Source organism: Musca vetustissima, unplaced genomic scaffold, assembly GCF_032173495.1.
Source record: "Musca vetustissima isolate MV318-11 ecotype Yass unplaced genomic scaffold, APGP_CSIRO_Mvet_v1 utg31943, whole genome shotgun sequence".
NCBI classification, from domain to species: domain Eukaryota; kingdom Metazoa; phylum Arthropoda; class Insecta; order Diptera; family Muscidae; genus Musca; species Musca vetustissima.
In genome coordinates, this window is record NW_026873316.1 from 17,971 (window position 1) to 36,376 (window position 18,406).

General features: G+C 36.5%; 1 protein-coding gene across 1 annotated transcript; it reads right to left on the bottom strand.

Moving 5' to 3' along the window:
* Window positions 1-3,109: 3,109 nt before the first annotated feature.
* LOC133323949 (probable serine/threonine-protein kinase clkA) lies at window positions 3,110-4,309 on the bottom strand. Its single transcript, XM_061532852.1, has 2 exons — window positions 3,443-4,309; window positions 3,110-3,374 (listed from the first exon to the last, which is right to left on the bottom strand). The coding sequence occupies exons 1-2, from the start codon at window positions 4,307-4,309 to the stop codon at window positions 3,138-3,140; spliced, it is 1,104 nt and encodes a 367-aa protein (XP_061388836.1). The 3' UTR covers window positions 3,110-3,137.
* Window positions 4,310-18,406: the final 14,097 nt, after the last annotated feature.

Consider the following 18,406-nt stretch of genomic DNA (forward strand, 5'->3'; position numbering starts at 1 on the left):
TAACTCAATCCAATCGGTTCCAAATTTTGACACGTTTCTCTGGGAGTGTATAGCTCTCGTATAAACTAGGATAAAGCCAATCGGTGAAGAACTTCCTTATTTTTTTAACTTAGTTTGTTGTCAAAAATTGGCGAATTTCAAAAAAAAAAAAAAAAGTAAAGGTCCGCCTTTTTGTTAATTTTTGTGTGAAGTCAATAATTCTAGTTCATGCAAGCGCCAGACATGTACTCTTTCCAACATCCTTGGAATTTCCGTATTCCGATGTTCCAGTGAGGAGTTATTATGCCCGTCGGCCGAAGACAAAGGTGAACAGACCAAAGACATATTCTACGAGTGCCTAGCAACAACATATGACCTGGCCATGACATTAAAATGCTAGGAGATTTAAATGCAAAAATGGAAGGGAAAGCTTTTTTGTCCCACTGTCGGAAAATTCAGCCTCCATGAAGAAATACTAATGAGGTGAAAAACGCAGCGATAGGGCAACCCTGCAGAGAGGAGAAAAGTATTTTCAAAAACGAATAAAAGAACATTATAAATGTTAGCGTGAGCAAATCGAGATGTACAAGAGTCAGAATGAAGTCCGGAAATTTTACCAATGAGTAAAACACCAAACCGAAGGCTTTTGTGTAGGCACATCCCCCCGCAGAGATGAAGATCGAAACCTGGTGACAGATACAGACAGCGTGTTGAGGATCTGGAAGGAGCATTTTGCAAATGTTCTGCTATCAAATGGTGGTATGGAGTGCATGCCTCCTAGCTAATATGAGGTCAGAGTAGCAATTAATCGGCTAAAGAACAAGAAAGCAGCAGGTGCCGATGGATTACCGGCCGAACTATGTGTGTCCCGTGCACAAATAAGGAGACAAGACGATACTTGCCAACTATAGAGGAATAACTCTCCGTCCCATCACATATAAAGTGCTATCCAGCGGGCTGTGTGAACGACTAAAACAAATTGTCAATGCTATTATTGGACCATATAAATGCGGATTCAGACCTGACAAATCCATCATAGAGCAGATTTTTACACTGTGCCAAATTCTGGAAAGTCAAAAAAAAAAAAAAAAACATCGACACATTCCATTTATTTGTCGACTATAGAGCCGCTTTCCACAGCCCACTCTGATCTGATGTGTTTAAAGCCATGTCTGGGCTCGGTATTCCAGTAAAATTAATATATTTATTAATTAACTGACATAAAAACTGACATAAAAACAGCAGTAAAATTCGGAATGGACCTCTTGAAGCCCTTCAATACCGAACTCGGATTCAGACAAGCTGGCGGACTATCGTGTGAGCTTTTTAACATCCTACAGAAAAAAAGTCTATCGAGAGGCAAAGGTGAACAGAAATGTCACTCTGTACATCAAACAACGCATGTTACACGTCTACGCCGATGACGTGGACATAAAGGTTCGAGCATTGAGAGCGGTAACAGTCACCTTTGAAAAATTTGAGAAGGAGTCTGCCAGTAAACGGGAGAAGACCAAGCTGATGGTATCAACGCCCGAGACGCCCAGTAGACTCGGACCAACGGTGGAACTTGAGAACTACAGCTTCGGGGTAGTCAAAGATGTTATATACCTTGGTACCGCCATAAATAAAACTAATGACATCGGTCTTGAAATTGGGTGAAGGATAGTGTTGACCAACAGATGTTACTATGGTCTAAGTAAGGAATTTAGAAACAAGGCCACCTCTCGCCAGACCAAACTCACACAAGCGCTGATACTACCTGTGCTGTTGTATGGATCTTAAGCATGAGTACTTACGCAAGCAGTGGAAACAGTTTTGGAGTTTTTGAGAGAAAATTTTTGCGAGAGATCTACGGGCCGATATGCGTCGAAGGTGAACATTGAATGAACATCGGATGAGAGAGGAGCTATATACACGGACATCGACATAGTCAGACTGAACAAATGTTCTGTCTCAAGCCAGTTATGTAACCAAGTAAGTAAGGGTCTTCGAGCACGAGCCAAGTGCACTTTGAATCAAATCCGAGTAGTTGCGGTTTATTCGGTAAAACTGGTCATGTGAAGATGTGAAAATTGGCTGTTTTCTAATATAAGTTTTAACCTGGAGTTTTCGGAGAAATAAAAAAACCTATCCGCCGAAAATTCTTAACAGAAGTTCATGTCTCTAGATCATCGAATAATTTTTTTATATCGACTCATTTTCCAAATGCACTTGCTGTTTTAAGACGTTCATGGTGAAAAAACTTCTTTGCGGGTATTTTTATACCCTTCAACACAGTGTGGTACATGGTATTATGTCTTTGTGCATATGTTTGTAATAGGCAAAAGGAAACGAGATAGACCCATAGTTCCTTTTGAGAATATGCATAGAATCACTTTCTGAGTTGATTTATGCATGTCCGTCCGTCTGTCCATCTGTTGGTGTTAAATTGTAAACAAAGTACAGGTCGCATTTTTAATCCGATTTGGATGAAATTTGGCACAGCTATTTTGTTTGGCCCAAGGACGAACCCTAAATTGGGAAAAATCGGTTCAGATATAGATATAGCTCCCACATATATTTTCGTCCGATTTAAGGTAAATGGTGCACCAAAGTTCCGATATGTCTTTCGATTTACATGAAATTCGGCATAACGTACTGAAATGAGCCTAGTCTGATGTCTGCCATGTTTCGTGAAAATCGGTCCAGATTTTGATATAGCTCCCATATATATTTTCGTCCAATTTAATGTAAATGGTGCACCAAAGTCCACATATATTTTTTTTGCACGAAATTTAGCATAACGTACTGAATTGAGCCTAGAGTGATGTCTGCCAAGTTTTGAGAAAATCGGTCCAAATTTAGATATAGCTCCCATATAGAGTTTCTTCCGATTTAATGTAAATAATGTACCAAAGTTCTGGTTTATGTTGCGTAGCGACTTTATAAGTATTTTAATGGTTCTAGAGATTTTGAAATTTCTAGCCGAATTTTCTTTAATTTAGAATTTCGTTTTCTCAGTTTTCTCAGATAAAAAAAAAACGGGATTTTGTATTTTGCCAATTTACAATGATTTTAGCGAATATCTACAAGAATTTCGTCAGATTTTTTGGCATTTTAAATGTCCATTTCATGGTGGTGATGCATTTTATTTAGCTACTTCACATTTTCTTACATATCTAATTGAACATCATACTAAATTCATTCCAATCCTCACAATTGCCTTTGGCATATTCGGTCATGCAGGAGATGAGGTCACGTGAAAATTGACACTTCTCGCGGCGTCTTTGCGACTCCAAATAACGAAAACATTCCTGTATGGTGTCCGTGTAGAAGTTGCGTAATTCGCGATCACGCATATCCTTGGTGAGACCATAGAGGACCTTATGACGATCGGGATAGCTGTTTTTGTTTAACTATAAGTAAAATTAAGAAAACTTATTTGCAATTTTCACATCGACGACAAAATTGGGCCCTTACATACCATATTCATTTCATCGAAAAAGCAATGGACGATGCAATTACTATCCGATGAAGAAGAATTGTTGTTGTTATTATTATTGTTGCTATTTCTGTTGTTGTTGTTGTTATTATAATTGGAGTTATTGTTTCGATTTCTGTTGTTGTTATTGTTATTATTTTGATTATTGTTGTTGCTCCTATTATTGTTATTTTGATTATTATTGCCATATCGACCATTCTGTGCGGAACCTCCTTGGTTCCTTTGATTGTTGCTCCCGCCACCACCGGAATTTCCATTTGATCTATTGCCATTTGATCCCGAACGCTGGCGATTATTTTGATTTCCACAACGATCTTCATTCTCATTGTTGCCATAGTTCGTATTACCGCCTCCTCCACCTGAATTGCCAGATCGGCCATTATTGTCATTATTCTGATTTCTGCCAGTACCTCCACCTCCACCTCCCCCTCTGCCATTGTTGTTGTTATTATTCTGATTATTTTGTTGATAATTTCTTTGAGAAAATTGATTACCGCCACCACTATTTTCATTACTATTACCTCCATGGCTTTCATCACTGCCATCATCATTATCGTAATCGGGATAAATATTGTAACCATTACGATTAGACCTTTGTTGGCTGTAATGTCCTTGTGATTGCTGTTGCTGCTGTTGTTGTTGCTGCTGCTGCTGATTATTTTGCATATTGAAAACATTTTCACCAAATTTTCTCATACAATTTCGGCCAACTCTTTTCAATTCAGCCTCCGAAGGACCATCATCGCTGCGACATCGCAAAGCTTCTGCAACCGCAATGAAAAACAATAATCCAGTGAATTTTCTCCATAGCTGTCGTCGATTTGCCACAGATTCAGATGACCGTAACATTGTAACTTATCTCTAATTTTTTCAACTGCAATAAGTTTTGAAAATTATTCGAAATTTATACCATTTGAATATGGGAAAAAGTTTGCGTTTTCTGTCAAATATTTATTGTGACAGCTGTCATATTAATGTCCGATTGTGACTATTTTTAAATAGTTTCTAAAAAATGATGGACGGGGCTATACAAATGAATGCTTAGGCAAAGTGAACAGTTAATGTCTGTAAATACTTTGAATATATATCTACAGTGAATCTATCACGATAAGGTAAAGGGTACATTAATATTTTCATTCCGTTTGCTACACATCGAAATATTCACCGGATGCCCTTGTCTGGTTATCTGTTGATATCACGATATAGTAGGCAATATTTTAGATAGAGCTTTTAATTTTACATAGACCATTCTATCCTAGTTTGTTTGGTATTTAAAATACGTCCTCCGTCCCAGTATTGGTATAGACCCATATGCAATTGTTTACCAAATCTTCCTAGCAAAAATGTCCTTGTCGCGTCCGCAAATAGGGTTTTTTCGGTTTTCTTTGGGTAAAAAGTCCCAATAACAAAAGTATTAAATACTGGCTCAAGTTTCGGGGTAGGCCCCCTGTACCTCCCACTCACTGAGTGTGAAGGGTATCATATCGCCGGCCCATCCGACTTTTGACCGTACCTTCTGGTTTTCTTTTATTGCCTTTTGTAGTTAAAAATTTTTAAAACCCATTTTAAACCCTGCACAACTATGTTGTCAGGGCATTATAGCTTTGTGCAGCCCCAAGAGTTTATTTGATCCTAGGTATATGTCGAGTAGCTGAGTGTGTCCGTTTGTCTGTCCATTATAATTTGTAAACACGATACATGTCATAGTTATGGACCAATCAACACGAAATTTTACATGTTGGATGAGTTCTGGCCAATGAAGACACCTATTTTCGGTAAAGGTCGGTTAATATTTAGGGGATAAAATGGACAAAAAGCTTTTTTTTTCTTGTCGGTTTTTCTGGTCGCTCTAGAGGCCGCGATTATGACCTTAACATCGCGATGGGGATGTGTCAGACGGGTCAAATGGACCCGCTAAATATTGACAAGTTTGTCCCAAATTATGTCTCCTGCAGGACATAGACCCGAGAAGTGGTTTATCCAAGAGGAGTGGTTGACCTTTAAATTAATACCAATTATATTGTCGTATGTACTCGGATGTGGAAGTTACACTTAAATATTTACAGTATTCATATATTATTTAGTAACCCATTACCACACTAGAGGTCGGAAATATAGCGCTGATCGCTTTGAATTGTTCCGTGAGGTCCCAGTAACGGTCAAAGAGAACGTCTATAATTTTCGAAGATAATCAAATAGTAATATTGAAACCGAAGTGGACCGAAAACTTAATATTTTGTTTTTTTCGAGTAGATCTATAGGCCACAAGTTAAAGCCGAACATCACAACACAGCCCACGGTGAAGGAAATCTGGACAAGTAATTAGAAGGGCTGTAAAAAATTTTTAGTAATATTTTTTGACCTCTAGTCGGTCAAGAGGGTGCAAATATCGCGAAATATTACCCAAACTCAGAACATGGAACCACAGAAAGTTAGATGTTCGTGGAAGTTGTGTAGGGTATAACATGGTCGGCCTCGTCCGACTATAAGAGTTCGCTCACTTTTTTATTGTTTTTTGCATTCAATAATGCAGACAGTTTTGAAAAAGCTCTCTTATCAGAAAATACCACTAAATAACATTTGATTGTGTATCTCATTTAAAATGTTTGATTTTTATGAATAATAAATTATGTCATAACAATTTATTATTCATTTTAAACGGAATTTAATTAACCGCATATAAGGCAGAGAGAATCATTAACTTCTCATACCATTTCCACTTTTGAAAATGCAAAATGACAAACATGTCGGATAGAAAAATAAAATTGTTCACAATATGGATTTTTGTGCCTGGTTTATTTTTAAGTGGTGGCAAAAACATATTGCAGACGACCAATGTTATATACCCTATATGCAGTATAACGCTGACTAAATTATAAAATCCGCGATATCTCTTGAAATCGTATTAATATTTTCATTTAAACATCTCAATTTGGAGAGCACAGGTATGATCTATTCCAAGGTGTATTTAATAAGGTGTAAGTGACAATCATATGGTTTCAAACTTTTTTCTTTATTGTTTGTAAAGTAAATTGTAAAAAACATTTTCAATACTACAGTTCGATTTCAAAAATGATCTTTAAACGTTGGCTTTTTCAATAATAAAAATTCAATGGACGGAAGGGAAACTCAGACCCCGTTCGCCGATTGGTCCACATATTTTATGTTATTTGTGGAAATCTGTCCAGAATTCCCAGCTACTCATAAAATCGAGAAGATTATGTTAGCCTATATTGGAATCGGTGCTTGTCGCAATTCTCGGGGGAGGTTAAATACGCCTATAGAAAGATTATATACGGTCAACACAATTTCCATGATTTAGTCTTTGGCCGGGGTTGTATGTCTTTCAATTTTCTCTAAGAAGGCAAGATTTGAAGCCACTCTATATAAAAACTAGATTGCAATCCACAATATAAACATCACAAGCAGCCATGGGCTAATTGTGGGAAACTTAAAATAATCGCGACCAGGTCTTAAACTTTATTTTTAACTGACCTAAAACAGCCAATAACCCAAGAATACACAAATTCATTAATTATTCCTCAAAGAATAGTTCTTGACAAAAATAAATTTATAATTGTTTGTGTTTATTTTTGTCAAAAACTGATTTCAGCATGACAATTTAATTTCTATAACAACAATGTTGTTTTTGTAAAATATTTGTTGTTTTATCTGATGCATACACCTTATTAAATACACCTTGGTCTATTCCTATTCCTAAAGATGGTACAATATTGATTATATCTGATTGGAATATTTGGAAAGACACTAAACAAAGTACCAAAAATCAGGAGGAATAATTATATGGGGGCTATGTCTAAACGTGTATCGATGTAAGTCATAATACCATTTAAAGGGTATTATGTCTTTGTTTTGCCTTACGTTGGATATAAAGAACTTTTTCTATAACGAATAAATTTGCTTGGTCCCCACTAGTTCCCTATAACCGTACTCGACTGCAGCTCCCCTATATATTTTCGTCCGATTTTATGTAAATGGTACACCAAAACCCCACGTTTGTCACATTGAGACAATATTTTGCAAAATATTTTGAATTGAGTCTAGAATAATACGTGTTAAGTTTCATTGAAATCGCATAAAATATAGATATAGCATCCATATATATTTTCTTCCGATTTTATGTAAATGGCACAACAAATACCCAAGGTTTGTCAGATTGAGACAAAATTCCGACGTAGAATAATGTGTGTTGTTTTGTTGAAATCGGTTCAGATTTGGATAAAGCTCTCACATATAACTTCGTTCGATTTTATGTAAATGCTACACCAATCTCCCAAGGTATATCCGATTGAGACAAAATTTGGTAAAGCGTACCGTATTGTTTCTACAATGATGTGTGTTAAGATGAAATCTGTTAAAATTTTAATATATAGCTATCGTATATATTCGACTGTTTTTATCTAAATGATGTATTAAATACCTATGGAATTTTTCACAGCGTAGCTAATTGAGCCTAAAATGAAGCATTTTGAATTTAAATCGGTTTAGATTTAGATATATCTCCCAATTTATGTACCATCGATAGTCCTATTATGGTCAATAACTTTGTTCGATTTTATGTAAATCGTACAGCAAAGACCGAAATGATGCCAAATTGATAGGAATATTCAGATAGACAGCGGAATGACACTTGTATATCTGGATTGATTAACACTAGATTTACGGCTGTTTGGTATATACCTACTTTTACGGAAGTGAGCCAATTTGTCTCATGTATGAAAATTAAAGTTTTTGTAAAGAAAGCTGTTCCAAATTAATTTATCTAAAGCATTCATTATTAGAGAACTCATTGACACCACATTTTACATATAAAATCTATTTTTATACCCCCCGTATTAAGACTGAAATGTCGGTCTGGTTGGATAGTGCGCACCATAACTCTCGAAAGGAGTTACAGATTTAACCCAAACTTTGCCCATCGTAATATTTCTTCCGAACCTAAATCTTGTTCGAAGATAAAGGATATCGGACCACTTCTTCCGGTGCCTCCTCCCTAAAAGGTCAACATTTTGTTGAAAAATAAATTAACGATATCCTGCAAAGCGGTTATCCGTTTTGATCCAAACTTAGGACAACCGTATGTTATTACAAAAACTATATCATGATTGAAGATGGGGACTAACGGTCCGCTCGTTCAGGTACCTCCCCCACAAAAGGGCTAACATGTGAAAAGTAATATTTTACCAAAATTTAAATAAGGCATCATACTTTCGTCTGGTATCAACATGAATGCTCTTCTTGCTGAACCAATCATAATATGAATTTTTGCATAGACAGTTAGACCTGAAACGTCTTCGAATATGCTATAAATCGATTATCTACCAACGTTTTTGCTCCATTAAATGCAAATGCAAATAGTTAATGTCTGTAAATTCTTTTAATATATATCTACAGTGAATCCATCACGATAAGGTAAAGGGTACATTAATATTTTCATTCCGTTTGCTACACTTCGAAATATTCACCGGAGGCCCTTGTCTGTCTATCTGTTGACATCACGATGGAGCAGGCAATATTTTAGATAGAGCTTTAAATTTTACATACACCATTCTATCCTAGTTTGTTTGGTATTGAAAATACGTATTCGATCCCAGTATTGGTATAGACCCATATGCAATTGTGTACCAAATCTTCCTAGCAAAAATGGTCAATATTGGTCCTTGTCGCGCCCGCAAATAGTACTTCTCAAGATTCGGTATTTTTGTTTGTTTTTTTTTTCGGTTTTCATTGGGTAAAGAGTCCCCTTAACAAAAGTATTAAATACTGGCTCAAGTTTCAAAGTAGATCTCCCACTCATTGGGTGTGAAGGACATCATATCGCCGGGCCATCCGAATTTCCACCTTTCCTTCTGGGTTTCTTTTATTGGTTTTGGTAGTTAACATTTTTTGAAGTCCATATTATACCCTGCACAACTATGTTGTCAGGGCATTATAGCTTTGTGCAGCCCCAAGAGTTTATTTGATCCTAGGTATATGAATTTTTGCATAGATAGTTAGACCTGAAACGTCTTCGAATATGGTATAAATCGATTATCTACCAACGTTTTTGCTCAATTAAATGTTTTCCATAAAATCCCATCAGCAGTTATTTCGTTATGTATGTATAAATTTCTTCAAAACCATTTTCGGTTTCACTGCTTGAAAATTCCACTTCGTTTTCATGTTGGTCGATATCCATTATCTGATTGACCTTTCCATATTTTTATTAGTTTTTTTCCACAAAATAATAGTATTTTCTTTTCGTTTCATGATATAAAATAGATTTAATCCGTAATTATAAATTATATATTACTTCAATGCACAGCAAACACCCAATACCTGGTAAAACCTAGCATGAATCAAATCGGCTCATAACCGTAAATGTAGGTATACTACATCCGAATCTTCAAAATAAAGGGTTCTGCGGAGAAGATGATGGAACGTTTTTATATATTTGGTCATTTAACTAAAAACCAATCTAAATTTTTTAAAATAAATTTTTAAATATTTAAATTTAAAAAATATACAGTGATCAAATTCGAAATGTGCCAAATATACTCCGTATATCTAGTGTTAAAATCGGTTCACATATCTGTACAGATCACAATGTACTATGTCTGCTCTATTGAAGGGATATTGCAATTGTTATGCTTGGTTTGTTTTTACCAAAGAGGTAAAGGTATCGCGATATCTTACGCAGGTGATATGATTACAACAGAGTCTTAGAACCAAACCCAAAACGCGGAACAAATTGCATAACTATTTTAATATAAACCAGTAAGGAATGTAGTAAAGTCGGACGGGGCCGACTATATGATACCCTTCATCGAAAGAAATATATGGGCTTTTGTATACCATTTACATAAAATCGGACGAAAATTTATATGGGAGTTATATATAAATCTGGACCGATTTTCAGGAAACTTAACATACATCATTGTAGACCTAATTCAGTATGCTGTGCCAAATTTCGTGCAAATCGAAAGATAAATAGGGACTTTGGTACACCATATACATTAAATCGGGCGAAAATATATATGGGAGCTATATCTAAATCATAACCGATTTTTCCCAATTTTAATAGGGTTCGTCCTTGGGCCAAACAAATGAGCTGTGCCAAATTTCATCCAATTCGGATCATAAATTCGACTTGTACTTTGTTCACAATTTAACATGGACAGACAGACGGACGGATGGACATACATAGATCGTCTTAAAAAGTGATTCTATGCATATTCTCAAAAGGAACCATGTGTCTATCTCGTTTCCTTTTGCCTGTTACAAACATATGCACAAAGACATAACACCCTGTACCACAATGTGGTGAAGGGTATAAACATGGGGTTATATGGGGACTACCCCAAAAAGGGGGTGAATATTAATAATTTTTGGTAAGGAAATTTGTTACCATATACGACTACAAAATACGAAATTTCAGCGAATTCGGTTGAAAAACGTTCTCAAGAACCGCAAAATACAGGCATTTGGGAGTACCCTTATATGGGGGCTACCAGAAAAAATTGACATATATTTATAATGTTTAGCGGAGAGATTTGCTACCCAATAAGAACTCAAAGTACTAAATTACAGCAAATTCGGTTGAAAACTACGATAAAAACCCCCAAAATACTGAACATTAGAGAGTACCGTTATATGGGGGCTACCAGAAAAAGTGGACCTATATGTATAATTTTTTGTGGAGAAATTAGGTACCGAATAGCAACCCAATGAACCAAATTTCAGCGAATTCGGTTGACAAACGCGCTCAAGAACCCGAAAATACGGCAAATTGGGGAGTACCCTTATATGGGAGCTATGCTTAAACGTGGACCGATATATCCCATCTTCGCCTGCAGACAAAAGACAACTCTGTGCAAAATTTTGGCGATCTATCGCAACTCGTTTAGACGCTAGAGTGATTACAACAGACGGACATGATTAGATCGTCTTCGAATTTTACGCTGATCAAGAATATATATACTTTATAGGGTCCATACTATGGTGGAGGGTATACAAAAGATTTCTAGGCGTCGATCTTTTGCGCAGTTTTTCCAATTCGAAAGGCCACCCTTTGATATATCGTCCTCCACTTAATCTTTCCATTAAATTCGTGACCTTCCCCTTCAGTAGACTCGCTCGCCTTTGAGCTGGGGCATCCTTATCTATCCGCATAACATGGCGTAGCCACCGTAATCGCTGCAGCTCGATACGACTGACTATGTCGATGTTCGTGTATAGATAGTAAAGCTCGTGGTTCACCGTCGACACAGATCGGACCGCAAATCTGTGTGATAATTTTTCTTTCAAACACTCCAAGAGCTGCCTCATCTGCTTCCGCAAGTACCCATACTTCAGATCCATATCACAGCATGGGTAGTATCAGCGTATTGTAGAGTGTGAGTTTGGTCTGACAAGAAGTGGCCTTGTTTCTGAACTGCTTATTTAGTACATAGTAGTATCTGTTAGCCAGCAATATTCTTCTACGAATTTCAAAATCTCTGAATACCTCAAAGCTGTAGTATTCAAGTTTCACAGTTGGTCCGAGTCTACTGGACGTCTTGCACGTTGATACCCTCCGCTTTATCTTCTGGTGTACAGGGTGTCATTTCAGTTCACCTTTGCCTCTCGTATGCCACTATTTGACACCAGAAGCTTTGCAAAATGCTCCTTCCATATCCTTAACACGCTATCTGAGCTTACCTCAGCCCTGGATAAAACCACTCGATGAAGTTGTTTGCAATCTTATTTACCTTTTGAGGGAATGCTCAATTTCCAATGGAGAAATATTGCCCAAATTGTAGGGTATAACAAATTCGGCCCGACTAATTTTATTGGTTCTATTCGCTTTTCTGTTGTCCTGCATAATTTTGTAAATTAACATACAATTTTATAATATTTAATAATGACTTTTGAAAGCAAATAATTTTCATAATTTTAAACAAACAAAAAACATAAAAATACCCCCAAAGCAAAATTCACGATTTAATCTGCAATTGATTTAAACATTTCAATTCATCATTGATGTTGTTGTTGTTATCATTGCTGCTATTCGCAATGCTGGCGATGGGTGTTGATGGTGGTGGCACTAGCAAAGCATTTTACTGTCATCTAACATCCGCTTGTCGAGGCATACGACCACACACACACACAATGTCGAATTTCGATCGAAAGCAAAAGTGAAATGACAGCTATATAAATCGTTAAAATCGTTACCGGCAGACAGTCGGCTGGCAGGACGAAATCAATATCAAATCGAGGAAAACAACACTTGAAAATCGTTGATAATTTTTCTTCTGGTATTTCGGCATAATTTTCTCATTTTTCATGTAAATGGAAATGGGGGTCGGGTAGGAGAGTGTGTAACTAACAAAATCCACTTTATTGATTTGTGAAGGATACCGTAACAGGAAATAGAAAAGCAGAACAAAAAAAAAAAAACATGGAATACAAAATAAGAAACACTCTTGTTTCGAGTTTTTTTCCATTTTATTTTGGCTTTTTTCCATTTCTTATCAATGAATTATGATCAAATAAAGAACCATTTCGTTGCCTAATTTTTCATGTGCATTCTTTCTTATCACAAATGCCAGAGATTAAAGATAAATTTTGAAAAATTCGTTTTTCTTTTCGTAAAGTTTCAGTTTTCTTTTTTTTTTTTTTTGTAATGGGAAGAAAATGTTCAAAGCTTTGCTAAAGGCAAGTGGGGGACTTTTGTTTCTGGCATTCACTTGAAATGGAGACCAAGGTATATTAGCCACGCTATAAATTAAAGCATACTTTTAGGATGACTTTATTAGAGTAATATATTTGACAGTATCTACATGAGAAGCGATTACCGCCAGGATGACAAATACAAATAAGAGAAAGGTAATTTATTAAAATGTTGTACAATTTTTGTTCAACACAATGTGGAGTGTTTATTAAATTTCTCATTTCGTTTGTAACTCCGCGAAATATTCATTGGAGACCTTATTCTATTCGATTTATGGTTCAAAACTAACAACCACCAAATTAGGGGTGGGGGAGGACTATACCAACACCAAACCCAGCCAAACAACAAATGGTGGTGTTGGTTTTAATCTTCGGAAAAATACCTTTTGTCCAAAAAGAAAGGGAGAGAAACATTAGCGCAAATAGTGATATAGTAAAGCAGTGTAGGAAAATAGTTCTGAGTTTAATGAAACATTTACATTTTTTGGAAATAATAGTGGCTTCTTCATGATTATAGGATTTTTTACTTTTATACTAACGTAGTTACGGGGAGACTGGTTCACGTTCTGCATCGGGGCACATTCGGCAATGTCGTTTTCGATATGAAGCTCTCATTGTACATCAGTAGCTTTAATCCGTAGACATCTAAAATTAAAATAAATAACTGTCGAAAACGTTGAAATCTTTAGCTAATAAGCTTATTTAATAAGCTTATTTATTTATTAGCACTTTCAAAAGAAGAAGTATACCTGCAGTTCATCCACAGGACGAAGCAGACTTCCAGCTCTCCAATAGGAGGTAGGATACCTGCAGATCTTCCATGGGAAGAATTCCTGCAGCTCTTCCACTGGGAGAAAAATTGCTCCAGCTCTCATATAGGAGGAAGAATACCTCCAGCTCTTCTAAAAGAAGAAGAAAACCTCCAGTTTTTTTTAAAGAAAGAATAATACCTGCAGCGTTTCCGCAGGAACAAGAGTCCCTGCAGCTCTTTCGCAGGAAGAAGAATACCTACAGCTCTCTTATATGAAGAAAAATAGTTCCAGCTTTCCCATAGGAAGCGGAATATCTGCAACTTTTTCAAAGGAAGAAGTATACCAGCCGCTCTTCAATAGGAAGAAGACTTTCATCTCTTCCACAGAAAGAAGACTTTCAACTCTTCCACAGGAATAAGAATGCCGGCATCTCTTCCTCAGGACGAAGAATATCGACTGCTCTGCTATAGGAGGAAGAATACCTCCAGCTCTCCTACTGGAAGAATAATACCTCCAGCTCTTTCAAAGGTAGCATATATCTGCAGCTCTTTCCAAGGAAGAAGAATACGTACAGTTCTCCTCTAGGAAGAAGAAGACCTCCAGCTCTCCTACAGGGAGAAGAATACCTCCACCTCTTTCAAAGGAAACAGAATATCTTCAGCTCTTTTAAAGAAAGAAGAATACCCGCAGCTGTTCCACAAGAAGTAGAATGCCTCCAGCTCTCCTATAGAAAGAAGAATACCCCCAGCATTCCTATAATAAGAAAAATACCTCCAGCTTTTCTATAAGAAGAAAATTACATGCAGCTCTCCTATAGGAAAAAGAATAGCTCCAGGACTTCCACTTCCACTTGGTAGAAAAATGCCTTCAGCTCTTTCACAGGAAGAAGACTATATTCAGCTCTTCCACAGGAAGAATATCTGCAGCTCTTTCAAAGGAAGAAGAATACCTGCAGCTCATCCACAGAAAGAAGAATACCCGCAGCTGTTCCACAGGAAGAAGAATCCTGCAGCTCTCTATAATAAGAAGCAGCTCTTCCACAAGAAGAATAATAGAAGGAAGAGTACCTCCAGCTCCCCTATAGGAATAAGAGCACCTGCAGCTCTACCACAGGATGAATAATACCTGAAGCTCAGCTATAGGAGGAAGAGTATCTCCAGCTCTCCTACAGGAGAGCTTTTCCTATAGGAACAAGAATACCTGGAGCTTTTTCACAGGAAGAAGAAGACCTGCACCTCTTACACATTTATCGCATTTTTGATCCGATTTAGATGAAATTTGGCACCTCTAACTTATTTGGACTTAGGACGAACCGTATCGAAATTGAAGAAAATCGGTTCAAATTTAGATATTGCTCCCATATATGGTTTCGTCCGATTTTTTTACCCTACACAACTATGTTGTTATGGTATTATAGCCTTGTGTAGCCCCAAGAGTTTGTAACGCCGCGAAATATCGGTCCTAGACCCACTTTTAAGTATACCGATCGTCATATCTCGACTTGCTGAGTCGATCTAGACATGTGTGCCAGTCCATCCGTCCGTCTGTCCATTATAATTTGTAAACACGATACAGGCCACAGTTATAGACCAATAAATTCAATAAATTTTCCATGTTGGATGGGTTCTGCCCAATGAAGATCCCTATTGTTTTTGGTAAAGATCGGTTAATATTTAGGGATGTAATGGACCGAAAACTTTATTTTTGTCTGATTTTCTGGGCGCTCCAGAGGCCGCAATTATGATCCAAACATCGCGAATGTTTACATGGAGAAGGGGATCAGCAAAGGACATAGACCGGAGAAATTGATGCCCAAGAGGAGTGGTTGACCTTTAAATTGATACCAATTTTATTATCGTATGTACTCGGATGTGGGAGTTACACTTAAATATTTACAGATGCTTACGTATTCAGATATTATTTAGAAACCCATTACCACACTAGAGGACGTAAATATAGCGCTGATCGATTTGAAATTTTCCATGAGGATCCAGGTATGGTTAAGGAGGACGCCTATAATTAATTTTCGATGATGATCAGATAATAATTTTGGGATAAAATGGACCTAACATTTATTTTTTTATTTTTTTTTTCGAGTTGGTCTATAGGTAGCAATTATAAGCCAAAAATCACAACACAACCCACGGTAAAGGGAATCTGAACCGCAGAAAGTTATAGTTTCGTGATAGTTGTGTAGGGTATCATATGGTCGGCCCCGTCCGACTATACTGCTCCGCCCACTGGTTTCTGAAATGCATACGAAGTTTTGTGGAAATTGGTTCAGATGTAGATACAGCTCCCATATACAGTTTTGTTTGATTTTTGGTAAAGGGTACACCAAACTCCCAATATTATTTCTCCGATTAATACAAAATTTTGTACCACAAAACTTCACGAACATCAAACTGGACTTAAGTCAGTACAAGTCCAGTTTGATGTTCGTGAATTTTTTTTGTGGAAATCGGTTCAGATTTAAATATAACCACATATATATTTTCGTCCGATTTTGTTTAAATTGTGCACTAAACTCTCAAAATTTTTTTCTGATCGAGAGAAAATCTTGCGCAGTGTATGTCCAGATAGGCGTATGCGAAGTTTTGCTAAAAATGAATCAGATTTAGATATAGCTCTCATATATATTTTCGTCAAATTTTATGTAAATAATTCACCGAAGAGCCTACGTTTATTTGATTTACACGAAATTTGGCAGATGTGCAATATTGGTGCAGTTTTTGCGGTAGTCTTCATACAACGGTACCACTAAGTTTCCTTAGTCTTAGGGTTTTTGACAAGTTTTTTTTTTTGATCGAATTGGTTGTAATTTGGGTTCTAATTGGGCGTCAAATCTTTCTGCCACAACGGATTAATATGAGTGAAATTTCTTCAGTTGGGAATTTAGAACAAATCGTAAAAAAATATGGCTGTAATTTTAATTTTGGATTATTATTTGGCAACATATCTCCTTACAAAAAAATTGAATAAGAAATTTAATGTACACAGTAACATAGTCATATGCTGTGAAAATATATTTCCAGCAGGATGGTAATAATATCACACAAGAGGCCCTTACCTTGTCTGAACCCTCGTTCGGTACTGAAGGGATTCGAGATGGTCTTTCCGACTTTAACTGCTGACCTTGCGCCAGTTAAAGTTATCCTGCATAGTCGTATTAATTTTACAGGAATACCGAAAGCAGACATGGCATTAAACACCTCTGAACGGATAGGGCTGTCGAATACGGCTTTATAGTCAACGAATATGTGGAATATGTCAATGTATTTTTCGTGAGTCTTTTCCAGGATTTGGCGCAGTGTAAAAATATGGCCTATATGCAATTTGCCAGGTCTAAAGCCGAAGTGATAAGATCAAATAATATCATTGACCATCGGCTTCAGTCGTTCACACAGCACGCTGGATAACACTTTATATGCGATGGGAAGAAGACTAATTCCTCTATAGTTGACACATATCGTCTTGTCTCCTTTTTTGTGCTCGGGGCACAGTATGCTGAGGTTTCAAAGAGTTCTTATAATCAAAAGAAATCCACTATCTTTCTTTTTGCAAAAATATACAAATATTTCATTAATATCACAACTATTTTCCTACTTCGTTCTACTTAACCACTGCTTGAGCTAAATTTTACTCTCCCTTTCGCACCCTCTCTTTTTGACTAAAACAAATGTATTTCTCCCAAGAAAAGAAAAAAAAACACACCACCACAACCACCATTGATTGTTTATTTTGGTATCGACATTCCACTCTCTCGAGAGTGACAAGTTTTGCATTCCATTTGTGTTACAAAATTCGCATATGTATTTTCCATATTATTTCGATATAAATCCTAAATTATTTTAAATCTTTATGAACTGCATGCATAAATCTCGACTTAGCAACACTTTCTGAACACTATTCATATATTTTATGAATTATTTTTTTTCTGTGTAACCTTAGAATAAACTATGCATCTTAATAGGAATACTTTCGTATTTTGCCTCTCAGTGATTCGGCTCATTTCTTATATCCTTCACCACACTGTGGGTATTATGCCATTGTGTAAACGTTTGTAACATGCAAAAGAAATGGAAATATACCCACAGTTATCTTTGAGAATCTGCAAAAAATCACTCTCTGAGTCAATTTATGAATTTTGTCCGTTGATGAAAAAAATTTACGTACAGGACACATTTATATTCCGAATTGGATACAGTTTGGTACAAATCATTGATTTTCATTTCATGTCAAATGTTACTGGTTTTAATTCTCTTGAAGACTCTATGCCTTACTAAACACCATATGTATTTTATTCGAGTAGTGTGATCGACATATCAGGCACGGTACTTCCCATTTGACCTCTTATCACTATTTTCACAAATTGTTGTCGGCGATTAATGAAAAAAATGTCATATCAATTGTTTATTTCAGTTCGCAAGTTAGAACGAATGCTGATGGTACTGAAAACGCAGCAAAATTTCACAAACACAAA